Raw genomic sequence first — 26,584 nt, 5'->3', positions numbered from 1 at the left:
CCATAAAAACCGAGGGAGCAGATTTGCAAAAGTCAGCAGCGGCCACGCTATCGGTCTTCACAATTAATTTATCACCAGAGGCTCGCACAGTATCAATGCACTCGTGATCAGAAATACAGTCAATTCTTTCCTTCCGTTTAGATGCATTATCGATATCACGCGGTACATTCGTGATAATAACAGTGTCTTTTCTTATATCACTACCAGTAGCGCTGTTATTGGATTCCCCTTTTTTCTATTTTTCTGTTTAAGAATTAAAATGTTGAGTTGTTATTAAATTTCTTAGGAAAACTTGAATATTATTCAAGAGAAGTATTATTGTTCATATAGATGGAAATTCTGATTGACTTTTGATCTTATACGTGAGTGAAGCCATCATAACCTCTACAACAGGGCTCTTTGGTGTTTGAATATATTGTAAACATATTTTTGAATAGCTTGAAAAATAGTATATAAATAATAAAATATTAGCAATTAAGATTTCTGAAAATATAGCTCCCGGTAGCACTAGCCAATCTCTCTGCCGTTTTACCTTAGACCTTAGATCCTCCTTTGCCTCCAGAGGCGCCCAAGGCATCAACGAGAAGCCGCCATTCATCCCTCGTGTGCGCCGCAGCAAGAACATCTTCCCACGCCGGTTGAAGGGAAGCATTTATGTTTCGCAGGTTCGTCTGATAGGTGCGCCGCAGTGTATTGCGCAGCCTGCCTCTTCTTCTTCTTCCTTCTGGTTTCCTCTGGAAGTCACTTTCGGGATCCGGGAATCGTCCATACGAAGCACATGCCCCAAGTATTTCCACCGACGTGTCCTAATGACATCTGTCACTATGGGTTGTCCGGTCATCCGTCTCACCTTCTCATTAAAGATTTTTTGTGACCAATGGATGTTTAGTATTCTCCGGAGACATGTATTCTCGAAAGCTAGAATTCGCCTTTCTTGCGTGTTATTCAGATGCCAGGTTTCGGAAGCATATAACAGGACGGGGATGGCGTTGCTATTGAATAGACGAAGCTTGAGTCGGAGGGAGAAATTCTGCGACCTCCATAACTGTTTCTGTCGTTTGAATGTGCCGGAGGTCTGCCCAATGCGGCATGCTGTATCTTTTTCAGTTGATCCCGTATTTAACATTGTGCTCCCAAGATATTTAAATTCTAGAGCCTGCTCAATGTCCTGGTTATCGCATCTCAGGTGTAAAGGTGAATCGGTTACTGCCATACTTTTTGTTTTATCAGCGTTGATTCTTAGTCCCATAAGTCGGCCTCTGTCACGTACATCTTCTAGAAATTCTTGTAGTCTTTGTTTACAGGACTCAATAAGCGTGATATCGTCGGCAAAGTCTAGATCATTAATTTGGTGTTCTACGTTTAATTGTATGCTTCTGGTGCCAGTGTTATGGAGCAGATGGTCAATGGCTAGGGCAAACAGGAAAGGTGACAAGACATAACCTTGTTTAACACTGGAAAGGACAAAAAGGTATCTTGTTCTTCCTTCTGTTGTTTTAACACAGCATTCAGATTCTTCGTATAGAGCCATTATGATGGCTATTAACTTCTCAGGGATCCCATAAAAGGTTAGTAGTTTCCATAGAGTCTCCCGATGCAGCGAGTCAAAGGCCTTTTCAAAGTCTATAAATGCCATGTACAATTTGTTTTGCCATTCCCGGCTATCATCAATTAACACCCTTAGTGTGAAGATCAAATCGATACATGAGCGTCCTGGTCTAAAACCATGTTGGTCTTCTCTCAAGTACTTGTCAAGTGGACTCTGTGTTCTGTGAAAGATTATTAGTGAAAGAAGTTTGCCAGGTATGGATGAGAGACTAATAACTCTCCAATTCCCAGGTATTGTCTTATCGCCTTTTTTGAAGAGTTTTATGAGTGTGCTGTGCCTCAAATCTGTTGATACTTTTTGTGTCATCCAAATTTTTCGGAACAAGGACAGCCAAATAGATATGCATGAACTGATTGATGCCTTTATCAACTCCGTCGTGATACGGTCTTCGCCTGGTGCCTTGCCGTTTTTTAATTTATTTGTGAATGTTAGTAATTCGTCAAGAGTCAGGGGTTCTGTATTGATGTCAAGCTTGAGGAAAGCTATAGAGGGTACATCTAGAAGCTCATCAGGCGGTGGTCTACTCAAAAGCTTTTCAAAATGGTTGGCCCATGTTTCATCAATAGCCGATCGCTTAGTGATGAGAACGCCATCAGGATTTCTTACAGGTCCATCTTGAATCGGTTTCTTGCCTATTATTTCATTCGTTAGTTTATAAAGGGTCCTCGAGTCTCCTCTCTTCGCTGCATCTTCGGCTTGTATTATTTTTTGCTCAATGTAGTTTCTCTTATCTGTTCGTGCACTTTTCTTGATTCCTTTGTCGATCCTCCTATAATCATTTTGTTTGTGTATTTGTACACTTGGTACATGGGCATCCAGGAGTTGGCTTTTTATCTTTTTCCTTTCAGCGATCAGGTCCCACGTCTTTTGGGAGAGCCATTCATCATTCAATTTTGGGCGGTACCCAATTGTTGATTCTGCCACTTCTTGATAGCATGACTTCATACTCTCCCATATTGCCTCACAATCTGCATCTTCGGGCAAAACGAGGGTTTCAAACTTATTGGATAGTTCAACACTGAACAACGTTTTCATTTCATTGTCTTTTAGCTTTGCTGATGCGAAAAGTGGTTTTGCTGGCAGGGGGCACTTTCTTGTATGTTTCTTTAGTTTCAAAAGAATGGTGGCTATCATTAAATTGTGATCAGATCCTACATCTGCTCCTCTATAAGCTCTAACATCTTGTAGACTTGAGCGCCATTTCCTATTAATGAGACAATGATCAATTTGGTTTCTTATTCGACCATCAGGTGAAGTCCAGGAGTATTTATGTATGTCTGGATGAGGAAACAGACTTCCCCCTATAATCAGATCATGTAAAAGGGCAAAATCAGTAGTTCCTCATTGTCATTTCGCTCTCCGATGCCATGCTTTCCGAGGACCTCCGGACAGAAAGTGTAATCATTTCCAATTTTGGCGTTAAGATCTCCAAAGAGGCATAGCACATCATGTCTTGGTATGTCTTTAAAATCACCTATTAATTCATTATAGAAGCTCTGTTTATCTTCTGTGGATGCTTCATTCGTGGGGGCATAACATGCTACTATGGACAGCTTCGCATGGGAACCGAGGAATCTAGCCGTTATAATCCGTGATGATACTGGGGTCCAACTTATCATAGCTTGGGCAGGAACATTTGTTAGGAGAAGGGCCACTCCTTGATCTTTGGTCGCATCGTTGCCGCTATATATAATAGTATGTTCTTTGTCTATTCGCTTTTCACCCATACCCGTCCATCGTACTTAAGATAGAGCTAGGATATCAATTTTATATTGAATCATCTGTTTTATGACTTGTTCCGTCTTTGAAAGCTGGGACATGGTTCTCACGTTCCAAAAGCCCAGTTTAAGCTTTTTCTTAGCAGTCAAAAATCTTTTCCGTGGGCATGCATTAGTCGTCATCGTTAAAGGGGTTGATCCGAGGCTATTCGTTGATGTTTCGTTTGCAATTTGGTTTTCCTCCACTGCATTTTTTCGTCTTCTCCCCTCCCTGAAACCCATTCTATATGCATCTATTTATCTGAGGGCTCAATGAAAATTATGATATTTGGGCTAAAAGTGTATTCTCTGGGTTGTCTACCCCTCCCCCCCAAACACCTACAAAATGCAATAAGAAGAAAATTTTCTGCCATAAGAAAGGAGGTGAAACCCCGCAGTACTCAGGCTTACTGTTATTAAAGGTAGTTGAAAGATTAAATCCAATCCCCTCCCTCAATATCTAATTTTCTAAATTTATATGAAGGCTCGTGGAGAGTTAAACAGTCTGGGGATTGAAAATTGGTCTATATAGCATCTGTAACCCTCGACATCACTATGACTTATCGCCTCTCTTTCGCTATTAAATAAAAAAAACTAGTTTTTTTTAACTGAAAGTAAGGAGCGACATTAAAACTTAAAACGAACAGAAATTACTCCGTATATGAAATGGGTTGTCCCCTCCACAGTCCCACGCTCTTTACGCTAAAGTTTGACTCTTTGCCACAATTCTACTTTTTAAAACAACTAAAAACTTTAGCGTAAAGAGCGTGGGACTGCGGAGGGGACAACCCATTTCATATACGGAGTAATTTCTGTTCGTTTTAAGTTTTAATGTCGCTCCTTACTTTCAGTTAAAAAAACTAGTTTTTTTTTTATTTAATTTCTGAACGTTTTTGAATTAATGCATGTTTGATTTTGGCTCTCCGCACATGAATTATTGAAATGAAATTTGTATATTAATTTTTTTTTGGCTAAATGGCTTTCTCTTAGTTTTGATCAGACGATTTTGAGAAATAAGGGGTGGGGAAGGAGGCCTAGCTGCCCTCCAATTTTTCGGTTACTTAAAAAGGCTACTAGAACTTTTAATATTCAACGAACGTTTTTATTAGTAAAAAATATTCGTAACTTAAGAATTAACTTACGTAACAAACTTTTATATTCTTATATTTTTATTATGTGTACGAGGGGGTTTGTACCCTCGTTAATACCTCGCTCTTTACACTAAATCGTAAGTTTTGTTCCAATTCTTTAAGAATGACCCCTGAATCAAATAGGCCGTAGAATAAATAGTTGAAATCACTAAAAATATTTTAGCATAAAGAGCGAGGTATTTATCTCCTCCTAAATACCTCGCTCTTTATGCTAAAGTGTTTTTAGAACCCTTCATATGCGTAATAATCTCTGTTTGTTTTAAATTTCAATGCTATTCCTTACTTTCATTTGAAAAAACGTTTTCATGTTTATTTTTTCATTGTTTTTTTTTATAGTAATGCTAGAAAATCCTGCACCCTTTTCATTGAATTTTTTTCCCCCATGGCATATTTCTCCAAGGAAAGCTCCTCCCACATAGCCCCCTTCCTCAACCCTGCCCCCAAAACCAAAAAAATCCCCCTGAAAACGTCTGTACACTTCCCAATAACCATTATTATATGTAAACACTGGTTGAAGTTTGTAACTTGCAACCCCTCCCCCAGGGACTATGGGGGAGTAAGTCATCCCCAAAAATATAGTTATTAAGATTTTCGACTATGCCAAACCAAATGGCTATCTCAAAATTTTGACCCGTTGACTTTGGGAAAAAATGAGCGTGGGAGGGGGCCTAGATGCCCTCCAATTTTTTTGGTCACTTAAAAAGGGCACTAGAACTTTTCATTTCCGTTAGATTAAGCCCTCTTGCGACATTCTAGGACCACTTGGTCGATACGATGACCCCTGGGAAAAAAAAAACAAAAAAACAAATAAACACGCACCCGTGATTTGTCTTCTGGCAAAAAATGCAAAATTCCACATTTTTGTAGATAGGAGCTTGAAACTTCTACAGTAGGATTCTCTGATACGCTGAATCTGATGGTGTCATTTTCGTTAAGATCCTACGACTTTTAGGGGGTGTTTCTCCCTATTTTCCTAAATAAGGCAAATTTTCTCAGGCTCGTAACTTTTAATGGCTAAGACTAAACTTGATGAAACTTATATATTTAAAATCAGCATTAAAATGTGATTCTTTTGATGTAGCTATTTATATCAAAATTCAATTTTTTAGAGTTTTGGTTAGCCTACTATTGAGCCGGATCGCTCCTTACTACAGTTCGTTACCACGAACTGTTTGATAATTGATGCGCATTTATGCATCACTAAACATAATTTCATGAAAAATGAAGCGAATCAACTTAGTTAAATGAAGTATAGGTTGTATATAGTACAGGTTGCTTGTTTTTATGCTAGGAATGAGGTCACTGGAAAAGATATTTTGATATGAGTGATTTTAAATATGACCTCAGTTACATGTTCGAAGACATTTAAATAAGTACCTGACATCATTGCAATACTGATGTATGTAAAAATACTTTACTCACGTAAATTAAAAAAAAATTAAGTCTCTTAACAAATGCTCTGTAACTCCTGACCTATATACAAATTTAATTTTAATATGTGCATGAATTAAATTTTAAAAAGTATGGTTGGGAAGATTAGGGAAATAGCAATGCATAAATATTTATTTAAGACTAAACTCCTCCTAGAGAAGGGTCTTTCTCTAAGACCCTGTTGGGTCTTAGAGAAAGTGAGACGTTGGAGAGAATGAAAAGAAATTTGGGATTAAGTAGGTTAAGAAACAATTGTTCAAAAAGAATGGTGAAGTTGTGAATAAAAATTTTAGAAGTAAAATAGGCATAAAAAAGAAGTAAAAAACCACTCCGAGCAGCTAACATAAAGAGCATCGATATAACGTCTGAAGTAATGATAAACGATATGAAGAGTAATTTCCGTGAGTTTTAAAAGGGTTTAAATTACATTCGCATTGCCCTATATTTGCGGAGAATAAATTAAAAAAAAACTTTTGTTATTGCAGATTTTTAGAGCACATTCTTTTTCATAGCGTAGTTTACACACATGCACGCACACAAAATGCACGCTACTCACCGTTTATATAATAAAATGTTGACTGAAGAAAACAATATCTGTTTTCTTGCAAAATTTTGTGACGTTTCTATGCATTTCTGCAAAGTCTTTACTGATTTTCTTAACCATTATGACAGTTCATTTCCTTAATGGTTTAAACTGTTTTATTATATTATGACTACATTACATTGTTACTGATATATTTGTATTAAACTATGACTATATTTTGAGGATTTCGCTGAATCTACTTTACCATTACAGAGATACAAACAAGAGGCAACAATTAGAAGAGTTGATGGATTAGAGCTTCTTCGTCAAATGGCAGATGATGTTGATAAGATGGTCGAAAGTAGAACCTTGGCAGTTCGGGTAAGACAAAGGATCTATGGCTCCAATTATTGTACGTTTTTGTGGAAATTAAGAGCCTGTCGAAGCAGTAGCGATATATGGGTTGGCTTTTTACCAGGGGCGTAGCTACAGTATTCTTATTTGCGGGAGGGGGCAAGAGCGGGGGGTATTGAAGTAGGTGCTGCTCAATCGGTTGGGAAGAAAAATAACTAATTAACAACCACACTACTTGGTGAATTTAATGACAACATGCAGTACATTATGGAAAATAAACAAATCAAATAATCGTTAATACAAGTGCTAGTACTTTGCTTTTCCTAAAATTGTAAACAATTGCTGCAGTGTGTTAAAATCGATAGTGAAGAAAAGTAACTAATTAACAACCATACTACTCGGTGAATTTAATGACAACATGCAGTACATTATGGAAAATAAACACAAATTAAATTTTCATTAATACAAGTACTGGTGCTTTGCTTTTCCTAAAATCGTAAACAACTGCTGCAGACGGCAGTATTCTAGAATAATCAAACCTTCGGGTAGGTGAAGGTAAATATCGTACTTACTGGGATTTTTTTTTTAGTATGATTAAAAACTAATGCTGCATTACATATCCCCACTCCACTTCTCGCAACCCACGCCCATCACAGGACTCAGAATATTATAATTGAACTAAGCTCTATTCTAATAGCTCTTTTCTAATGTGGGTATCGTGCTATGCATTTGATCGTAATTTTTAATGGATTTGACTGTAAGTTTAGTTTGTTGTACTAGACTTTTAATATACCTTATTTATTGAAACATTATTTATGATTTCTTATTAAATTGATTTGTTTGTGGTTTCACTAATTAATATTATTAAATAACGTTGATATTAGTGGGAGACATAAAACTAAACAAAAATCATAAGCAGCGCAATAGTGCTGTTTAAGAAGTGATATATCTTCAGGTTTATAGGCAACCATGGGGGGTATAAAAGGGAGGTATTAGTCCCTCAAAAAGTCATTATGCACACCTGGGTAATACTATAGCACGCGTGCATAGTACGCCTAAGTAAAAAGGTTTGCATGTTACGTCATATGGAATATTTTCTAAGAGATTCAGGCGTGTCTTATGTTTAAAAGAAATATAAGAGGGCCTATGCTTCCTTACTCCAGGATTACCGTGGTTGTTACGTAATGACGGGGTACACGTGAGATGTCACGACATTTTACACGTGGGCGTTATGTAATTGTGTTGTACACGTGAGATGTCACGTATGGTCAGTGCAAACGTGGGGTGTTACGTAATGACGATGCACTTGTGGGATGTGGAAGGTGTGACGTAATAACAGGTGGCACATGTGGATGTTACTTAATGACAGAACACACGTGGGAAGTTACTCAATGGCAGCACACACGTGGGGTGTTACGTAATGACGGTAAACATCGGTTTTACGTAATACTTTAAGAGTTTTTTCTTGGGGATTTCTTTTTCTTTCAGGGTGTTGTTTCTTCTTTTTAGGTGTTTTATTTTTCATGATTTATTTTTCTTTCCAGCAGTTTTTTTTAGATTTCATTTTTCTATTAATACGTTTTCTCAGGGAACTTTTATACTCTAATGATTTTTGTCCCATTTAGGACTCGGCAGGGCATTTCCATCCAATGGAATGGTGCATTAACCAGGTAGGCAATGAAAAACATTTCTAATATTATGATTCCACAAATAGATACTACAAGATAACCTATTGCACGAAATGAGAATCCCCTTTTCGTGCATACTAGAAGAATTCAATGAATTAAGTGTTCTAATATAGCTGCAATAATTGACACGCACAGGGGAAAATGCATTGTTACAATTTGCTTACACATGGTATGTACCTGCTTGATAAGTAACTTTTTAGAGAGTTTTGTCAGATAATATGGCTATCAGAGATTAAGAAAAAGAAAGAGTACCATTATGGCTAGTGTATGGTAACCTTCATCCTTGATCAAAAGCTCTTTCCTTCTCCTTTTTACTACACAGAATTTTACACTTATCTTAAGGACATTCTTGAATGGGCATACCTATTTGCATAGGCTACAAGAGGCTGAAATTGTATTAGTGAACTGTATTGAAGTTTTATCATGGATTAATAAATATAAAGGAAACAAACCTTTGTACATACAAATTTTAATAATAGAAACAAATTTACTAGCATTATTAAAACCAAGAAAAAGGCAGCTAAAACTCAGCAAATGGAAAAACAAAACGTTATAAAAACTTATAAAGCAAAAACATAAGCAAAAAAACATGGATTAAAGAAAGGAGGGGGCTCCTAGAAGCCAAGTCCAGAGGGGTGGGTTGTTATTAGAGGTAAATTTAAACCATATTAAGTTATTTCTGAGAAGTCTTAGTGAATATGTCTCCTTTCTATTATTCGATTAGATGCACCTGACAATTACAATATTACAAATTATCTAATGTCAACTAGACAGGTTGGGTTAGATATTGAATCAGTGAAATGCTACGTAGCATTGACCTTATATTTTTCATTACGTAAATGATTACGTATTGAAAATTTGTCCTTGAACAAGCAATCAAAAAAGACACAGACTTTTTATTGTAAATATAAGTTTTATTAACAGAAAAATGTTATAAAATCTTGAAATCACAGAAAGACCAGTTAAAACTCAACAAACGGGAAAAATAAAACTTGAGAAAGCTTATAAAGGATAAAATATAAACAATAAGAACCGTAAAATCACAAAAAAAAACATTTAAAACTCAACAGATGGAAAAACAAAACGTGAAAAAACCTGATATAGAATAAATCAATTTCAAGGCAGAGGGTTAGCCATATTAAGAGTTATTTCTAGGAAGTCTGAATGAAAATGCTTCATTTCTTTGAGCCAAGACTATACAAATTCTTGATATCTTGACAATATGTTGCTGACCCACTCCCTAGTGAGCATTTCCAGTGGGATCCCCTATAATCCAATTACACCGGGGGTTTAAAAACATTTCCATTGTGACCCTAGCGAGCAAATTCAGCAGGGCCCTGCTAGCATACAATTCCAACAGGGGCGCCCTAGAAACCAATTCCAGAGGAATGGTTTGCTATTAACGATAAATTTAAACCAAATTAAGAGTTATTACTAAGAGATTTTAATGGAAAGGCCAACGTTTCTTTGTGCAATGGCTATGCATATCCACGCCATCGTGACAATATGTGGCTGACCCGACCCCTAGCGAGCGATTCCACCGGGGGCCTAGAAACAAATTCCAGTGAGACCCTAGCAAGTATTTCCAGTGGGACCCCTAACATCCTATTCCAACAGGGGCCCCCTAACAACAAATTAAAGATGGGGGGGTTGTTATTACTGGTGAATTTACACCAAATTAAAAGTTATTTCTGAGAGCTTTTCAATATCTCCCATCTTAACTTTAAGCTGTAGAATATGAGAGTCCAAGCAATTCACGTCACTGTGTGACGTGACAGATGGCAAACGGCACCCTCGACCACCCCTCAACTTGATGGCATACACAACAATTCATGTCACCGTGACAATATATGGCTGTCTCCCGTGACAAAAGTATGATGAGGATAATAATTCCTAAGAAGTTTTCTCGATATTTTCTTAATAAAATTATGCTTAAAGTCCATTGATTAGTGTTTTTGCAAGCCATCCCTCAATGTGATGCCTTCCATGGCAATTCACGCAAGAATGCCACACTATTACTGACCCTCTGGCATCCCCCATCACTCCTAAGACATTTTCCAGATATTTTCTTGTTCAAATCATACATTAAATCCATTCTTTCGTGTTTTTTGCAAGCCAAGCCTCTGTGATACACATTACATTCCATGCCACCGTGCCACACTATGCCTGGCCCTTCTACACCCTCTGTCATCCCAATATCATTCCTAAGACACTTTTTCGAAAAAACTTTTTAATAAAGTAATAAAGAATTCCGCTTCCTCTTCTTTGACCCCTGGTTACAATGGTTCCACCTCCAATTTTACTCGTTTCCAACCCGTTTCAGCCAATTCCAAGTTTGGTACCGGTTGCGCCAGTTCCGGTTTCCCGTCTTCTGTCACCAATTCGACAATTCTGATTCCACCAATTCCACTCCAAATTTTGTCGATTCCAAGATTTTTTCTATGCATTAGCCTCCGTGGTAATCTATGACTGGTAATTGACAATAGCTAGTTAATTATACGTTTTTGATCAGTATCATTTCTACATTGGTAGGATGAACACTCACATTGAACTTGTTGTGTGTAATTTTTTGCTCCTGGAACTTGTTGCATATTGAATTTTCTCTTTGTGAAATTTGTAAATTGATCTGTAATTTCATGAAACTGATTTTGTTCATGTACATGTTGAGTTCTGATTTTCGTTCATGGAAATTGTTGCATGTTGATTTTTCTCTTCGTGAAACTTGTATATCTAGTTTTCCGTCTCGTGAATCTGATTTTCAGCAAGAAACTTGTTGCGTGCTGATATTTGCTTTACGAACTTTTTTGTTCTGACTTCTGTTCTTGAAAATTGTTATTTGTTGATTTTTCTCTTCGTGGAGCTTCTACATTGATTTTACTCATCGTGAAACTGGTTTTGTTCTTGGAACTTGTTTTGGGCTGATTTTTGTTCGTGGAACTTGTTTTGTGCTGATACTTGTTCGAGATACATTTTGCATGTTGGTTTTTCTCTTCGTGACACTTGTATATTGATTTTTCTCGTCGTGAAACTGATTTTATTCGTGAAACTTATTGCCTGCCGAAGTTCCATGAACAAAATCGATTTCACGACAAGAAAAATCAATGTAAAAGTTTCACGAAGAGAAAAATTAGAATGCAAAAAGTTTCAAAATAAAAAATCAGTACACAAATAGGTCCAAGAACAAACACCACCATGTAACAAATTCCATGAGTAAAAACAGTTTCACGAGGAGAAAAATTTATTTACAAGTTCGACGAATTGAAAAATCACCATATAAAAACTTTCACGAAAACAAAAATCAGCACGCATCAAGTTCCACGAACAAAATCAGCACGCAACAAGTTCCATGAACAAAATCGATTTCACGAGGAGAAAAATCAATTCAAAAGTTTTACGAAAATAAAAATAAAAATGCAACCATTTCGTGGACAAAAATCAGCGCACAACAAGTTCTACGAACAAATATCTGCAAGCAACCAGTTCCACGAACAAAACAGTTTCACGGGGAGAATAATCAACGGAAAAGTTTCACGAAGAGAAAAATCTAAATGCGAAAAGTTTTTTGAACAAGAATATTCATCACGCAACAAGTTCCACGGACAAAATCTGCATGCAACAAGTTCCATTAACAAAATCAGTTATGAATAAAAATCAATGTAGAAGTTTTACAAAGAGCAAAATAAACAGGTAACAATTTTCTTGAACAAAAATCAGCACGCAACAAGTTCTACTAAAAAAAAAAAATCAGAATATAGCAGGTTCCATGAACATGATAAGTTTCACGAGGAGAAATAATCAATCTTTTAAGTTTTCACCCTTGAGAAAAACCAACATTTAACAAGTTTCTCGAGCTAAAATCAGCATGCAACAAATTCCAGCGGAGGCCGCCTAGCATCAAATTCCAACCGGGTCCCCCTAGCAACCGATTCCATAGGAAGGGTTTGTTATTAGAGATAAATTTAAACCAAGTTAAGAGTTATTGCTGAGAGGTTTTAATGGAAATTCTACATTTTTTAGCCATGACTATGCATATTCATACCATCATTACAATATTTTACTGATGTGATCCCTAGTGAACAATTCCAGCGAAGCCCCCTAACATCCAATTTAAAGGAACCTAAAAACCAATTTCAATGGAGCCCTAGTGAGTGTTTCATACAGGGCCCCAAATATCCAATTCCAAGTTTGGCCCCCTATCAAAGAATTATAGAGGCGAATCTTTTTATTAGTGGTAAACTTAAACCAAATTAAAAGTTATTTCTGAGTGGTTTTGGTGGAAATGCTTCGTTTCTGTGAGTCATGCTTTTGTATACTCGTGCCACCGTGACAATATGTGGCTAGGCCACCCTAGCATGCAATTCCAAAGAGGGATGACTGTTATTGGAGAAATATTTATACCATGTTAAGAATTATTTTTAACTCTTAATAAGGGTATTAATAGCAGGTGTTAATAGAATTGTCTCATTTCTTTTACTGCATCTTAGGTTACACTCCCCCCCCCCTTCTACAGTTCTTTTAACACCGCCGACCTAAATCTTAAGCTCTAGAATATGATGGTCCAAGCAATTTACGTTACCGTGTCAAACTATGTATGACAAACAGCTCGCTCCACCACCTTTCAACATCGTGGCTTCCACGACAATTCACGTCACCGTCATAGCATGTGACTGCCCCCCATGATAAGTCTGTGCAGGTTAGGTTAAGTTAAGTTAGACTACGCGTCATCTAACCTAACTGAACCTAAATCTATCCATAGTAGGTTAGGTTTGGGTAACCAAAACTACTAGTATGTCATGATAAATTAAGTTCCACGAACAAAAATCCGCATACAAAAAGTTCTATGGACAAAATCAGTTTCACTAGGAGAAAAATCTATGTACGAGATTCACAAACAGCAAAATCAACATGTGACTGGTTTCACGAACAAAAATCAGAACGCAAGAAATACCAAGGACAAAATCACCGTGTAGTAAGTTCCATGAACATAATCAGTTTCACGAGGAGAAATATAACAGAATATACCAATGTAACAGTTTAACGTAGAGAAAAATCAACATGCAACAAGTTTCACGAACAAAAATCAGCTCACAATAAGTTCAACGAGCAGAAATGGTCACGAAACAAGTTCTATAAAAAAATCAGTTTCAAGAGGAGAAAATCAATGTACAATTTTCACGAAGAAAAATATAAGCATGCAAAAAGTTTGAAAATAAAAATCAGTACGCAAAAAGTTCCACCAACAAAACCAGGTGGTAACAAGTTCCATGAATAAGATCAGTTTCACGAGGAGAAAAATCAAGTTACGACTTCGACGAAGTGAAAAACCAACATACAACAAGTTTCTTTCCATAGACATTAGTTCCTCCAGAGCCATAGATGGCGCAAAGGGAGTCTACAAAACCTTTCAATTCGTCCCAAATTGATGCTGCATTGATGATGTCTTCCTATACATGTAGTATTGAAGTACCAGCAAATCTAAGATATCGGTCATATTTTCGGCTCAGAGTATTTTTGGGGCTGCCTCGCTTTCTTCTACCGGCTGGCTTTCTTTCATTATTTTTTCAAGGAAGGCGACTTTTTTCTATACAAAGAACGTGTCTCAGTTATGTCCACCACCATCTTTCCAGCAACCAAATGACTGGAGGTTGACCTGTTTTTTGCGAATTTCTTCATCCGTAATTTCTTGTTGCCAACTTACGTTCAAGATTCTTCTGAGGCTCATATTTTTGAATGCTAGAATGCTTTTTTCAAGCTTGGTGTTTATTTTCCAACATTCGCTTGCGTAAAGGAGAATCCAGAGTACATTGCTGTTGAAGAGTCGAAGTTTCAGCCACGTTGAATTTTTTTACTTCTCTAAAATAGTTTCAATCTATCAACGGCACATTAGTTTACTTATGTTGAAAAAACGCACATTATGAACAAAAAAAATCAGCACACAGCAAGTTCAACGAATACAAATCAGCAAGCAACAAGTTCCATGAACAAAATCAATTTCACGAGGAGAAAAATCAATGTACAATTTTATGAAAAAAATCAAAATGCAACAAGTTTCACGAACAAATTTCAGCCCGCAGCAAGTTCCACGAATAAAAATCAGCACACAAATTCCACGAACAAAGTCAGTTTCACAAAGAGAAAAATCAATATACAAGTCTCATGAAGAGGAAAATCAAAATGCAAGAAGTTTAACGAACAAAAAGTCAGCACGCAAAAAGTTCCACGAACAAAAATGAGCATGCTACAAGTTCCAGGAACAAATTCAGTTTCAAGAGGAAAAAACGATGTAAAAGTTTTAAGAAGAAAAAAAAACAACATGCAACATGTTTTACGAACAAAAATCAGCATGCAACAAGTTCCACGAATTAAATCAGTTTCACGATGAGAAAAATCAATGTACAAGTTTCACAAAGAGCAAAATTGACCTATAACAAGTTTGATAAGTAAAAATGAGCACGCAACAAGTTCCATGGACAAGAATCAGCATTTAGCAAGTTCCATGAATATAATCAATTTCACGAGGAGAAATAATCAATGTACAAGTTTCACGTAAAGAAAAATTAATATGCAGCAAGTTTCACGTAAAAAGTTCCATGAATAAATTCAGTTTCAAGAGGAGAAAAACTAATGTATAAGTTTTATGAAGAGATAAAAGGGACATGTAAAAATCAGCACGCAACAAGTTCTAAGAATAAAATCAGTTTTACGAGAAGAAAAATCAATGTACAAGTTTCAAAAAGAGAAAAATCAACGTCCAACAATTTTCCCGAACTAGTATCAGCACACAACAGGTTCCACGAGCAAAATCAGTACGTGACCAGTTCAATGTGCAAAATCTGTTTCACGAGGAGATAAATACATATACAAGCTCAGCTAAGTGAAAAATGAACATACAGCAAGTTTTAAGATAAAAAATGCAACACGCAGTAAGTTCCACGGACAAAAATCAGCACGTAACAAGTTCCATAAACAAAAACAATTTCATGTGGATAAAAAGCCAATGTAAAAATTTCAAGAAGAGAAAGTAAAGTGTAGAAAAGTCAAAATGTAGCAAGTTTTATGAACAAAAATCAGCACGCAAAAGTTCCACGAACGAAAATTTGCACGCAAAAAGTTCCATTAACAAAATGAATTTCAAGGGGTCCAACGGGGGCACCCTAGCAACAAATTCCGGACTGAAAATTGCTATGAGGTAAATTTAACCAAGTTAATGGTAGTTTTTGAGAGGTTTATGTGTAAATTCTAGTTTTTTTAGCCATGCCTCTGCATATTCACGCCACCGTGACAATATATGGTTATACCACCTTAGCAAGCGATTCCATAGGGGGAGGATTGTCATTTGAGATAAATTTATACCATACTAAGAGTTAATTTTGAGAGATGGTAATGAAAATGCCTCATTTTTGTGACTAAAGCTTAGATTTCACTTCACCAAACTTTCACTTCCACCTTCAACATGGTGGCCTCCACGGCGATTCACGTCACTGTGATAGTGTATGGCTGCTCCCTGACCACCCTATGATATACACTATCATTCCTAGGACATTTTCCGGATAATTCCTAGATAAAATTAGGCTTCGATATAAGTCTCATCATGAACCTGATTTGTTCATTGAATCTATTGCATGCTGATTTTTGTGGAGCTTGTAAATTGATTTTCTCAATGTGAAACTGATGTTGTTCATGGAACTTGTTGCGTGCTTTCTTTGGTTTGTGGAACGTGTTGTATGCTTATTTTTGTTCGTGAAAATTGTTGCATGTTGTTTTTTACTTCGTGAAACTTGTACATCGATTTTTTTTTCTCCTCATGAAACTAATTTTGTTCATGGAACTTGTTGCCAGCTAATTTTTGTTCGTGACACTTGTTGCAAGTTGATATTTCTCTTCGTGATACTTGCACATTGATTTTTCTCCGCATGAAACTGATTTTGTTCATGGAATTCATTATGTTCTGATGTAAGTTCGTGAAACTGCTGCTTTTTGTTTGCGGAACAAACTGATTTTGACCTTGGAGCTTGTTGCCTGCTTATTTTTTCTCGTGGAGCTTGTTATCTGATGATTTTTTTAATGATACTTGTTGCACGTCGATTTTTCTTCATAAAACTTAAACATTGATTTATCTCCTTTTGTGAAACTGATTTTGTTCATGGAACTTTTTGGATACTGCTTTTTATTTGTAAAACTTACTGAATGTTGGTTTTTCTTTTCGTGAAACGTTGTACATTGATTTTTCTCCGCGTGAAACTGAATTTTTTGGGGGGCATTTTGTCAACAGACTGGTTTGTGAAACTTGTTACATGTTGATTTTTCTCTTTATGAAACTTTTACATTGATTTTTCTCCTCGTGAAAATTATTTTGTTCATGTAACTTATTGCACGCTGAGTTTTGTCTGTGGAGCTTTCTTTGTGCTGATTTTTTTGTTTGTTAAACTTGTTGTATTTTAATTTTTCTCTTCGTAAAACTTGTACACTGATATTTCTTCTTGTGAAACTTCATTTGTTCATTGAACTTGTTGTGTGGTGATCTTCGTTTGTTAAAATTTCTGCGTGCTCATTGTTTCAACTTGAAACTTATTGCATGTTGATTATCCTCTTAGTAAAACTTTTACATTGATTTTTCTCCTTGTGAAATTGATTTTATCCTTGGTACTTGTCGCATGCTTATTTCTGTTCGTGGAACTTGTTGTATATTGATTTTTGCTCATGAAACTTGTTTCATGTTGATATTTCTCTACGTGGAACATTTAATTCATTATTTCGTCTCGTTAAACTGATTATATTCATGGAACTCGCTTCATGCTGATTTTTGCCCATGGAACTTTTTGCGTGCTCATTTTTGCAACTCCTTGCACACTGATTTTCCGTTTGTTAAACTTGCTGCATGTTGATTTTTCTTTTTGTGAAACTTGTACATTGATTTTTTCCTCCTGGAACTGATTTTTTTTTCATTTAGCTTGTTACATGTTGAGGAGAAATAATCAAAGTTTAAATTTCCCAAAAAGCAAAATCAATATGTAACAAGTTCCATGCACAAAAATCAGCACGTAACATGTTCCACGGACAAAAATCAGCATCTAGCAAGTTCAACGAACATAATTAGTTTCACAAGGAGAAAAATAAATTTACAAGTTTCACGAAGAAAAAATCAACATGCAGAAACTGCAAAAATCAGCACACAATGAGTTTCATGAACAAAATAAGTTTCATGTGGAGAAAAATTAATGCATGAGTTTCAAGAAGAAAAAATTCAGTGTGAAAAAGTTTCATGAATAAAAATTAGCACACAACAAGTTCCAAGAGCAAAAATCAGTACAAAAAAAGTTCCATGAACAAAGTCAGTTTCACAAAGAGAAATATCTCTTGAAGAGAAAAATCAAAATGCAAGAAGTTTAACGAACAAAAAAATCAGCACGCAAAAAGTTCCACGAACAAAAATGAGCATGCTGCAAGTTCCAGGAACAAATTCAGTTTCAAGAGGAAAAAAATCGATGTAAAAGTTTTAAGAAGAGAAAAACAACATGCAACATGTTTTACGAACAAAAATCAGCACGCAACAAGTTCCATGAACAAAATCAGTTTCATACGAAGAAAACTTATTGTACAAGTGTCCCGGAGAGACAAATCAACAGGCAATAAGTTTCACGAACACAAACCAGCACTCAACAAGTTGCACGAACAAAAATCATCACACAACCAGTTCCATAAACAAAATCAGTCTCACGATGAACAAAACAATGGAAAAGTTCCACGAAGAGAAAAATCAACATATAAAAGTTTTACGAAAAAAAAAACAGCACGCAACATGCTCCATGAACAAAATTAGTTCCAATAGGAGAAGAATCGATGTACAGGCCTCACGAAAGATAAAATCAAACTGCAACAAGTTTCACCAACAAACATAAGCACACCATACGTTCCATGAGCAAAACCAGATCCACAAAAAGAAATATTGTGGAATCGGGGACCGAAGTTAGGAACCGGAACTGATGCAACCGGAGCCAGGTTTCGAGTCGGTTGAACCGGAGTGGAAACCAACAGATAGGAGGTTGAACGATTGTAATGGGGTATAGGAAGTGGGGGAAGCGATACGGTTTATTACTTTATTTAAAAATTTATATGAAAAAATGTCGTAAGAATGTTCATGGGATGCCTGAGGGCGCCAAAAAGCAAGTTATGGTTTGGCACGGTTGCGTGAAACTTCTTGGTGTGTTAAGGAGGGATGGCTCTTAAAACACGAACGATTTAATGTATGCTTTTTAACAAGAAAATGTCTGGAAAATATCTTAGTAGTGATGGGGGTGCCAAAAGTTGCCAGAGGCTCAATAATAGTATTACACGGTGGTGTGAATTGCCATGGAGGGCATCATATTACAGCACTCACTTGCAAAAACATGAACCAATGGACTTAGAGCATAATTTTATGAGGAAAACATCTGAAAAACTTCTTAGGAAGGAAAATTCGTATCATAAGGTTGTCAAGGGGGTGGGGGGCAGCCAAATGTCGTCCCTTTGCCATAAATTATTGTGTAGGCCATCACAACAAGTGGTGGAGAGTGCCTTGTGCCATTCATAAGGGACACAGTGACGTGAAGTGCTTAGACTATTATATTATATAGCCTAAAATCAACGTGGGAGGTGTTAAAAGCAGTTTTCAGAGGTGGGGGATTGAAATTTAAAATACAGTCAAAGAAATGAGGTATTTTCGTTAAGATATCTCTGAAATAACTCTTAACATGGTTAAAATTTATCTCTAATAGCTACACTCCCCTTCTAGTATTGTTTGCTAAGTTGGGCTAGCCTTATATTGTCACGGCGACGTGAATATGCATAGCCATCGCTCACCAAAACGTAGCATTTCTATTAAAATCTCTCAGAATTAACTCTTGATTTCGTTTATGTTTATCTCTGAAGGCAATCCCCCCTCTGGAACTAGTTACTAGGGGGCGCCAGTTGAAATTAGATGTTAGGGTGCCTTAGCTGGAATTGATCGCAGGGGTCCCTTTGGAAATGGTTCTTAGGCCCCCGTTGGAATTGGATGTTAAGAGATCCCGCTGAGATTTTTCGCTAGGGGGTGTGTCAGCCATATATTATCGCCATGACTTGAACATGCATAGTCTTGGCTCAAAGAAATATGGCATTTTCATTACGACCTCTCTTAAGTAACTCTTAATATGACTTAAATTTACTCTAATAATAACCCTCTCCCTCTAGAATTGGTTGCTAGGATCTCCAATTTCTTAAATTTGGTCTGGGTTTTGCTTATATTTATCCTATATCAGGTTTTTTTCTCTTTTGGTTTTTCCATCTGTTGAGTCTTAACTGCTTTTTCTTTGATTTCGCGGTTTTTTTGCTTATATTTTATTCTCTATAAGCTTTTTCGCAATTTATTTTATCCGTTTGTTCAGTTTTAACTGCTCTTTCTGTGATTTCATGGTTTTGTAACGTATTTCTATTTATAAAACTTTTGTTTACTATAAAAAGTTATTGTCTTATCAGATTACTTGTTCCGGGACGAATCTTCAATGGGTTGTCATTTAAGTAATGAAAAATCTAAAACCAATGCTACGTAACATTTCATTTATTCAATACCTAACTCAACCTTCCTAGATCACATTAGAAAATTAATAACATTGTAATAGGCAGGTACATCTAATGGAGCAATAGAAACTCTTAATATGATTTAAATTTACCTCTAATAACAACCCACCCCTTTAAAGTTGGTTTTAGGAGCCCTCACCATTCTATATTTCATGGTTATTTTAGATAACTTCGATGATCACACTGCCTTTCCATGACGAAAGTATAACAGTTCAAAATAGGGATGAAACCTTTTAATTGACTTTGAACAGTCAATTAAAAGGTTCCATCCCTATTTTGAACTGTTATACTTTCATGATGCTTTTTGCTTATATTTTATAAGCTTTTTTACGTTTTGTTTCTTTATTTGTTGAGTTTTAACTGCTTTTTAGGTGTTTTAATAATGCTTATAAATTTGTTTTTATTGGTAAAATTTGTACAAATAAAAGTTTGTATCCTTTAGATTTATTGACCTAGCAATTTGAGCATCTTATAGCTTATGCACATAGATATACCTATTCAAGAATTGCCTTAATACAAGTCTAAATTTCTGTGTAGTAAAGAGGAAAAGGAAAAAAGCTTTTTATCATTTATGAAGGTTACCATAGTCTAGCCATAAGGAAACTCTCACTTTTATTTCATCTCTGCTAGCACTATTATCTGTTTAAAGCGTTACTTAATACGCAGTGCATACCAAGTGTAAGCAATATATAGTAATCAATTTTATCCTCAGCGGCTCAATTATTGCAGCCAGACGGGAACAAGCAATTCATGTAATTATTCTAGTATGCACCATCATGGGATTCTCCTTGCACGCAATAGGTTACTTCGTAGAATCTGTTTCCTGAATCATATGTTAGAAAGGTATCCATATTCCACCTGATTAACCCTCCATTCTATTGGATGTAAATGCCTTCTAGAATTCTAATGGGGACAAAAATCATTAGAATATAAAGTTTCCGTGAGAAAACCTATTGAAAGAAAAATAAATCTCAAAAAGAAAAAAATGCCTTGAAAGAAAAAGAAATCTTGAAGAAAAAACTCATTAAAAGAAAAAAAAGGCTCGAAAGAAGAAAAATGCCCTGAGAGAAAACGAAACCCCGAGAAAAAACTCTTAAAGTATTATGCAACACCGATGTGTGTAACATCTTTACATAGAACCTCCACATGCGCTGCCATTATGTGACACCTCACTTGTGCGCCACCATAACATAACACCCACGTGTGCACCGCCAATACGTAATACCCATGTTTAAGTTTCCGTCACATCCCACGTGTGCCCGTCATTATTACGGAACAGCCACGGAAATCCTGGAATAAGGAGGCCCTGGCCTTCGTAGGTTTTTTAAACATAACAGACCCCCTGCATCTCTTAGAAAAGGTTCCTTATGACGTAACTTGCAAGCCCTGTAAGGACGGTGTATTATACACTTGCGCTATAATATTGTCAAGGTGTGCGTAATAAAGTCTTGATTGACTAGTAGCCCCCCTATGGCTGCCTTTAAACCTCAAGATAGGTCACTACTTGGTGAAGTAAAGATACAGTAGAAGTCAAAGTATTACAACAGAGTATATAACATTATATAGTGATATTTTTCCCACATTTAAATAACAACCGTATTTCAAAATTGAAAGTATTAGAAAAAGTTCTAATTATAATTATTAACTTATCTATTTGGCCTATGTTGACGAAGAATATCCAGAAAGTCTGAACGATTCTTGGCATTATTGTGGCAGAAAAATTAAATTAATAAAAAGTGCCAGTGATGCCAATTGGAAAGGAAAATTGACGTAAAGTTTAAATATTTTTAAAGATTACCTGTCCTTTGTATCTTTGTATCAAAAAACGAATTCTATAAAAATAGGATGAGTTGAAATCACTTTTACGCGCACATTATATTTCTGAATTGTGAGAAGAATATACATATTTTCTATGAATTCACTTTATTCTGTTCTCTTCAGACCTCTCGTACAGCATGCTCATGTAAAGATAAATGTCCCACAAGTAGTGCTGTAATTGTGTGAAATGCGACTAATTTCAGTTATAATTCTTAACGTTTTTATGACAGTTCTTTTTTTGGAGCTGGTTAAAAGAAATGTTTAGAAAAGTGAAAATAGCGACAAGTCAGCATAGTATTGTACATAGAAGTGGTCCTTGTAGAGTAGGGTTGTAGAGTAGAGTCCTTGTAGGTCATTTGTAGAGTTTCAGCTAAATACTGGAAACAAAATTAAAACAAAGAAATGGTTCTTGCAGCGGATCTTCCTCTGCCAAATTCCATGACCAGACTACAACCGATTTGACCTCTCTAGTTATATGAGGAATACCATTACAAAAAGAACTAAGTCTTATTTTCTTTTTCAGCTATCTCTTTTTCATTCAGGAAATTATATTCACTGTATATGTACCTGCTTATTCTACAATGATTCCATTTCTGTCCCATTTACAGATGTAGACCCTGTATTCATTTCCACTCTTAAAAGTTTTAAAACAAGAGAATCTAATCTTGAACTAATAGATTGTAAGAACTAAAAGCACCTTCAATATCAGAGAAACATTGACCCAAGCAAATATGGCGAAACAGGAAGGATAGAACAATTTTGCAATTAACTAGGCTCTCATTTTTACTTGATGATAATGTTTCAAAGGCAGTATATTTAGAAAATTATTAATGTGACCCCTACTTTTTCTGTTTTCTTAAATATTTTTTCCGATAGTTAGAACTAGCAACAGGTTTAAAGCTGTTTAAAAAATTGTAGTTTTTCCAAATTATTGGGGGTAGGGGTAGCTGATCCCAACCTTGTCCCCTGGCCTTATAGATTTGCTATAAGTTAGATATTTGTTTGCTTAGGCAGAAATATATCAGGTTCTGTGCAATTTCTGTATTGATGAATCTTTAAATTGAATTAAGTCGTTCAAATGCGAAGTGTAACGTAATGAATAAGAAAGCTCTAAAACCGTTCATATGACTAAAAAAAAAAAGATTCTACCTTGAAAATCAGCAGGTATAAACTTTACATATACAAAACATGAACTTTAGCATAAAAGTAGATGGCTCTACATCAGGACTTCTTAAACTATGGGTCGCGACCCCATTTGGGGTCGCTTAGACAAATTATGGGGTCGCGAGTGATAAAAATACAATTTAAAAAAATGTTTTTTAACTTGTAAAATTATTGATATAAAGAAAAATAACAATCATCATAGATAAATCTATATATATATAAATAAGTTGTCTGTCTGTGTGTCTGTCTGTGGATCAGGTGACGTCATGTTTCTGTGTCGGCTGACGTCATGAAGTTGGTTGTCGTCATTTTTGCTATGACGGTGACGTCATTAAAGATATTTAAGACATATATGTTCACGTAGAAATCTATTAATGTTTAAGTTTAAAATGACTGATGAACTTACAATGGCAAAAGCCGATGAAGATGCTCAAAGAGTCTATGCCAAAAAACTTGCTGCTGATAGAGAAAGTCAGAAAAGAAAGCGTGCCGAGGAATCAAAAGAACAGCAAGGAAACAGGCTTGAGGCTAAAGAACGCAAAACCGCGCAGTTAGATGAAGATCCACCTGGACAGCGAGAGTCAAAACATATCAAAACTGAAAATGATAGCGATGATGATTGGGTTTGGGATTTTGACTCGGATAAGGTCATCAATGCCTACCAGATTTTAGTTAAAAAAACAAAGGTTCGGCGATATGTATTTCATAGTGAAGCTGAAAAATAAAGAAGAAAAAGAAAACTGAAAAAAGAAAAAATGTAAAAAACTAAAAAATACTAAAAAGAAAAAACACTCAAAGAGAAATTACAGACCGGGACACAAATGACGACCGGGACAGAGGGAATATAAATAACGACCGGGACACTCAAAGAGAAATTACAGACTGGGATACCGGGACACAAATGACGACCGGGACACAGGGAATATAAATGGCGACCAGGACACAGGTATTTAAGAATATCGTTCAAAGACAAATTTTTAATTGTAAGAAGACCGTTGAAAGAGAAATTTCTAATTGTAAAATGACTGAAGAACCTACAATGGCAACGGTACCACCATCGAAGTAGATAACCAGTGGGTTGTTCCATATTCCCCATTAGTGCGAAACGTCAACCCCAAGTCAAATTCGTGCATTGTTTGGCATCATTTTAACAACTTGCTCTCCATCAGCTCCTACAGAGTTATGGGAAAAATATAAGTCAAAAATGTCCGAAGATATACTCCATCGAAAACAGTTAGAGACGTCAGATATGACTTTTGATTTTACATCAGAAATTTATAACTACACTTTAGTTATTATAGAAGATTTGTGCGTACGTATGGCAAACAAACCTCTTCAGGATTTGGGAATGCCTTCACCTAACCGTATCGCTGCTGTTTCGACATGTGTAGAATTGGATCGTGAAAAAAGTTACAGTACGAATGATCTATTGTCGTATGTACAAAATAACATTTCCAAGTTAACATCGGAACAAAAAGACATTTATGATACGATAGACTAAATTCCAGGACGTATACAACTACCTGCTGATTTCTGTAATTTAGTGACGTCCAAAAAGGAATTGATTGAAAAAGTATTTCCGAATATTCTAAAAAATTATAAAAATAATAAATGGCTAAGTGAAAGAGCGATTCTCGCACCCAAAAATATAGACGTCCACGAAATCAACAATATTGTTTTGACCAAGATTCGAGACCAGGCAGTCCTTTACAAGTCAGTCGACACAGTTTTGGAACCAAATGAAGCGGTTAATTATCCATCTGAATTTTTAAATTCCATAGATCTTTCAGGGTTTCCACCACACGTGCTACAACTAAAAATAGGCGTACCAATAATACTTTTAAGAAATATCAACCCACCAAAGCTTTGCAATGGCACGCGACTTGCCGTAAAAAAAACAATGGAAAACCTAATAGAGGCCACAATCTTGACAGGGCCTTTTGAGAGAGAGGCTGTTCTTATTCCTCGCGTTCCCATAATTCCAACGGATCTGCCTTTTCAGTTTAAAAGATTGCAATTCCTAATTCGATTAGCATTTGCAATCACCATTAACAAAGCTCAAGGTCAATCATTAGAAAAATGTGGTATAGATCTTAATACTGATTGTTTTTGCCATGGACAATTGTGCGTTGCATGTTCGAGGGTCGGTAAACCTGACAATCTATTTATATGCAGCGACAATTGGACAGCGAAAAATGTTGTATATTCGCAAGTTTTACGCAGTTAATTTGTATTGTATCTACCTATCTATCTATCTATATAAAAACGAGTTGTGTGTATGCATGTTTGTTTGTTTGTAAAAAGAGCGTTTGCATATGACGTCATTATTAGTACATACGGCTTTGTATATGCACATACAATGGGAAAGCCAAGAATGTTGTATATTCGCAATTTTTACGTAGTTTAACTCCTGCAGACGAAATGAATGCTTGCCTGAAAAATTCTAATTTATGGGCACACGTAAAAATATTAAAATTAACTACAAATATGCGTGTCCGATTGCAAAACGATGACTCTGGTCAAACATTTTCAGATCAATTGCTGGCAATTGGAAACGGAAAGCTCCCAGTAGTGGGAAAGCCAAAAATGTTGTATATTCGCAATTTTTACGTAGTTTGAAACACATACATAAATCTATCTATATTCACAGGTGGGACACAGGGACACAACTACAATGGCGCGTAACTAATATGGCGCGTAACGACTTACGCGCGCGGGGGGGCTTGGGGGTTTGCGAAGCGCCCCACCAACTAGGTGTTGGGGTGGCGCGAAGCGCCACCCCAACAGCTAGTATATCATAAAATCTTCTGGTTCGGAAAGACTGTTTATACCAGCATTTCTATTCCGATAATTATAATATCTTGTATAAATTTACTATGAATCAGAAGATGTTATAGAACTTTATAAAAATGTAGATTTATTTTTGTCAATCTCTTAAAACCGAAATAATCCTGATAAATTTATCCAAAAAATTTCTAAATGTTATTTCGAAGAAACTATATAAACATTCCGTGTTATTTTCATTTAGCCATTGTATGATTGTGAACGAAGTGCATGTTATTCCGAATTAGTCAGTATAACCCTTTCGCGACCGTCGGGACCTTACTTCCTGGCATGTAAAAATCCTTTGGGCGCTTCTTAATTGATTGATAGCACCAAAATTGAACGATGTGCTTCAGGATACTGTCAAGGTCATAAATTTTATTAAGAGCCATGCCCTTAACAGTCGCTTATTTTCAAATCTCTGTTAGGATACGGATTCCAACTACACAACTTTGTTATTACATGCAGAAGTAAGATGGTTGTCAAGAGGTCAAAGTTTAAAAAGATTATTTTTATTAAAGGACAAGATCAAAATATTTTTAACTGAATTAAAATATGAATTTGCTGCTTTTTTTCAAAATGACTTGTGGCTATCCAAGCTGTGTTATTTGTCAGATATTTTTGCGAAGTTAAACGATTTTAACTGGTCTCTTCAAGGAAAAAATTGCGAC

The 26,584-nt window shown here is 36.0% G+C and overlaps 1 protein-coding gene across 1 annotated transcript in view; it reads left to right on the top strand.

Moving 5' to 3' along the window:
- LOC136032588 (voltage-dependent calcium channel subunit alpha-2/delta-3-like) overlaps positions 1-26,584 on the top strand; it is a 195,981-nt gene that overhangs the window by 22,434 nt on the left and 146,963 nt on the right. The window contains 1 exon segment of the mRNA XM_065712857.1: positions 6,745-6,852. Within this exon segment, the coding sequence (XP_065568929.1) occupies positions 6,745-6,852 (108 nt within the window).

This window comes from Artemia franciscana, chromosome 11, assembly GCF_032884065.1.
Source record: "Artemia franciscana chromosome 11, ASM3288406v1, whole genome shotgun sequence".
Lineage (NCBI taxonomy): Eukaryota > Metazoa > Arthropoda > Branchiopoda > Anostraca > Artemiidae > Artemia > Artemia franciscana.
Note: the sequence above shows the minus strand (reverse complement) of the source record. Positions and strands in the feature narration are given on the sequence as shown.